General features: G+C 36.7%; 1 protein-coding gene across 2 annotated transcripts; it reads right to left on the reverse strand.

The window, feature by feature from the left end:
• Positions 1-394: 394 nt before the first annotated feature.
• Positions 395-3335, reverse strand: LOC114362900 (UPF0691 protein C9orf116). 2 transcript variants are annotated; one of them, XM_028318482.1, is made up of 3 exons: positions 3107-3335; positions 2038-2124; positions 395-667 (listed from the first exon to the last, which is right to left on the reverse strand). In XM_028318482.1, the coding sequence occupies exons 1-3, from the start codon at positions 3282-3284 to the stop codon at positions 543-545; spliced, it is 390 nt and encodes a 129-aa protein (XP_028174283.1). In that variant the 5' UTR covers positions 3285-3335; the 3' UTR covers positions 395-542. The 2 variants fall into 2 exon arrangements, with proteins under 2 accessions (XP_028174283.1, XP_028174281.1); XM_028318480.1 differs by lacking the exon at positions 395-667 and adding an exon at positions 1210-1560.
• Positions 3336-4416: the final 1081 nt, after the last annotated feature.

Genomic DNA, 4416 nt, shown 5'->3' on the forward strand with positions numbered 1-4416 from the left:
TGTACTTTTGTTAGACTTTGGCGGCTCGTAACTAGCTATTCAATCATTATCTGGATCAGAAATTTATTTTATTTGAATAAAGACATATTCTATATTAATATCAAATAAAAAAAACTGTTGAAATCACGCGAGAAAAAAAATTGAAGCAGTTTTTAGGTCAAATTTCGGAAAAATCTGAAAAAAGTATAAAAATTGACATATCTCCTAAACTATAAACTTTAGTCATTGAAAGTAAGGTTCAATAATTAGCAAATGACCTCCTCTATACGCGTATTAGCTATGGCGGGTTCAGTTCCAGTCACCCTGTATAGCCTATAGCCTTCCTCAATAAATAGGCTATCTAACACTGAAAGATTTTTTTTAAATCGGACCGGTAGTTCCTGAGATTAGCGCGTTCAAGTAAACAAACAAACTCTTCAGCTTTATAATATTAGTACCTATAGATTATTATACAAGTAGGTACTACGATAGATTATATCTAACTACAGAGAACTACATCTAATGTCCTATGTTTTTTTTACTGAAATATCTGTGTCTCAAGATCACGAATAGCCGACAGGGTCCATGCCGGTGTTGAGGCTATAGTTCCGGTACATTCCGGCAGCAGCGAGCCGGTTGGTGAACGTCTGGCCAGCCGGGAAGAACACGGATGGCACGGAGTGGATGCCTGCAATGATAATGCTACTGGTATACGACTGGGATGAGGTTTAAGAAGCGACAATAACCCCAATAGCCCTTGTGTGTTTGTCTCGAAAATTGGCATCGACGGCACGGCCTGCATGACAGCCGGTTTGTGACAAACTGAATTTCACGTAGATGGCGCCGCGGGAAAAAGTTTTAATAAATATTTGCCTACAGTAGTGCATTCAGGTACCAATAACCAGGGATGTGAGACTATGGAAGTAAATTGAAAATAAAAAAAAATGCTGTAATGTAAGTATTGTAACTTCAGCATTTTGTAGTAGAGATTGTAATTTTAGGAGAATCCAATACGTTTGTAATCATGGGCATACTACCTGACTGAATCATTAATCTTAACCATTTGCTATATAATTTATTGATGGGAAGTATAATTTATCCAAGTTTAAATTGAAGGACTACTAGCAGGTAATAAAAAAAGATTTGTAAAAGTGAAAAAATATTTTATTACATAAAAAAGTAACATAACATTATTATTACAATAACGAACATACAGTGTCACTAATTTAAACTTAACTCATCTCTTACTTATTAAAAATAAATAACACTTATTGAATATCTTAAAATAATTGTTCCAATTCAATAATATAAAGTCTTATAGGTACTTTATCCACAACTTATTTATAAACTTAATAACAAAATAATTTTTACTTCAATGCAAATTAAAACTTAATGGGACATTGCGGTATAGGTAAAAATTTGAAGTGTAACAAGTAAAAGGTACATAAATTTTCAATTATTTGTAGCCCGTAGGATCACGACCGGTGTTCAGCGAATAGTTCCTATACATGCCGGCCTGAGCCAGCTGACTGGAAAATTGCTGGCTCTTCGGGAAAAACACAGAGGGCACGGAATACGGACCTAAAAGATTTTCATGGAATGAAATAGGCATATCAATTGTCTGACAGTCACACGTGACGCATCTGTAGGTTACTCATGCATAAAAAGCTTCAATCAATATTGATGAATTTATTGAAATAACAACCAAAATTGTATGAGCAACGAAGTAAAAAATATATTTCATGTAGAGTTTTACTCTTACAATCGCATTTCAGCTCTACGAGCTATGTGCCCCGGGCAGTAAAGTTCTTAAGTGGCGACCACGAGCCGGAAGACGTAGCATGGACAGGCCTCCCACTAGGTGGACCGAAGATGTGGTGAAGGTCGCGGGAGGCGCCTGGATGCGAGCGGCGCAGGACCGGTCTTTGTGGAAATCCTTGGGGGAGGCCTTTGTCCAGCAGTGGACGTCTTTTGGCTGAAACGAACGAACGAACGAATCGCATTTAAGGGAATAATAACTAGTAGGTAGTTAAAGTACGAGATAAAATGTATCGTTACCTGGTGGATACCATCCGTACACACTCGCAGAGGTCCTGTAAAACGGATGCTGCCGGCTCACTTGGCACCCGTAACCGTTGAACCAGTCTGTTAAGATGAAATATTACATTAAAAGTATGCCATAAAAGCATTGATCAGAAAATGTGGCACATTTTATAAAGTCGTTTGCCTGAAAATTATGCCTACTATTATGTGGCGGTCACAACTGATGATTAGAATAGTACCACAGGGTATGATAATAAACTCTATCAGCTTAATCAAAGGTTGGTATGTTCACAATAAAGCGTCCTACACAAGACGGTGCTAATTTCGTTTGCTTTCTCCGTAGAGAGTGTTCTCTAAAGTCAATTCTCTGACATTCTAATTCACATACAGGACACTGCATGCTCTTTGTGAAAATATCGTACAGCGCACAGTGCTTGACATTCTATCTAAACTGGGAAACAACATTCAGTATTTGTTTACTAAAGGCTCTCTAGATCTTACCCGTTCACTACTTATAACCCGGAGGTGACAAACCACAGGAAAAGTTAAGACCATTGTTAGTCCAACCTTCTCAGAAAATCAATGCCTTAGAGCTTTGTCTTAAATCAAGCCAGTACAAATAGCGCCAAGAACACAAGTAAGCCGGATATCGATTAGTTAGTGCTCATCACCCGCATAAACTCCGGGGTTCACTGACTCAATAAGTACTAACTTGACTTGTACTAACTCTATCAAGTCGTTAAACTGTTTGCACTCTTATTCTTTTTTCGACAAATAGAACACTGTCTTTGAACTTTTTGAGGATAATTTAACGTATCAAGAAAAGGGTAGGTATGAAAGAACAATTAAACTGTGAATTAGAAGATACACATTCCTGCCTCAATAAGAATTGTTTGAAAGAGGTGGAAAACATCATTAGGGTTTACGAAAAAACTTAAGCCAGAACAGGTGATCATGGCTAATCGTACAGTCTAACCCCTTAGTTGTTTACCACACGATAGAAGAAGAACGTAGTAACCCAGGAGACTGATCATAAATGCCTGGAAATAGTGATGTTAAGATAACAACAAAATTTGATACTTACGAGGATGCTCGAACCTCTTGGGAAGATTACAGGTGGCGAAGAAATCCGAGGTCTTCTGATCGGGTTTCTTTATTTCCTCCTGCAAGCTTGCTCTGTCCGTACAAACAGCAGAACAGAACCCTGGTCGCATGTTCTCTGGAGTTGGTTCTTCTGGTACAAAATTTGCGCCCCCGCTCATGGTTAAAAGAAATTAATAAAACGAAAGATAAAACAAGCCTTCCAAACTTGCAAACGTCTCCTTGACAACTTATTGATATGCGATTTCCATAGATACTGTTTATGAAGACGGAAATGATATGAACGATAATGAACAAGTAGGTCACATCATTTATAAGATGAGCTATGGTAGGCTACGGCCCGATCTTAGGCCCGATACAATCGGCAGAACTTAATTTTTTGCTGTAAAATCGCTCTTAGCAAAAATCTATAACGTTTAAGCTATTTGTACTGTCGCGTCGTCTGTACTGCTAACTATACTTCATGTTTTACTGAAGATGGTGTGGTTATATTAGACGGGATTTACAAAGAAAGCTCTATAACTCCTTCTACACAAAATGTACAAATCAACATTTCAAATTCATGTTCTTTGTTAGTAATAAAGGTCCTTTTCAGGGCACTTATACGTCCCGAATATACAGCTGAAACAAGTTAAGCATAATTCAAAAAGTATAATGTTTTCTAAAGTAAAAATATACCCATGACTTAAATAATAAAATACCCTTATCGATGTGATACCTATTTATATGCACAATAATTAACTCCACTATTCAATAAATGAATGCCTTATCAGTTTCTTTCATTTTAGGGACAGCGTACACATAAAACGTTTTTTAGTACGTATCTTTAAAATATTATAGTTACATTTAGAAAATATTTAAGTACATACAAAATTACGTGAAAGAATAAGAATTGTATGATTTTGAAGTGAAGTTAATAAAAGAATTAAACATAATACCCACTTAAACCTGAATTACTTACTTTAAAATTACAACTACTCTAACCATTCAAATAGACCGGTTATTCGCAAATTGCCATTCAATTAAATTCTAGAACTTAAATGTACATCCAGGCTTAACTCATTCGGCATGCATTCGGCTGAATATATTACTGTTATCAGCAGTATCAGCCGGCGACCGACAATACTGAGTGGGTGATTATCAGTCCCCCACCGCCTCGCATACATTACCCATCGCCTCGCCTATCATTATTTTAAACTCCAAACAATGGTCTAAAGCTTGACAGAGTGCTGATCAATTTTAATTTTTAGTTTCACATAAATCCAAGCCAATCAAGTTTAAAAAATTAAACTG

Source organism: Ostrinia furnacalis, unplaced genomic scaffold (assembly GCF_004193835.3).
Source record: "Ostrinia furnacalis isolate ACB-3 unplaced genomic scaffold, ASM419383v2 OfSCF6912, whole genome shotgun sequence".
NCBI classification, from domain to species: domain Eukaryota; kingdom Metazoa; phylum Arthropoda; class Insecta; order Lepidoptera; family Crambidae; genus Ostrinia; species Ostrinia furnacalis.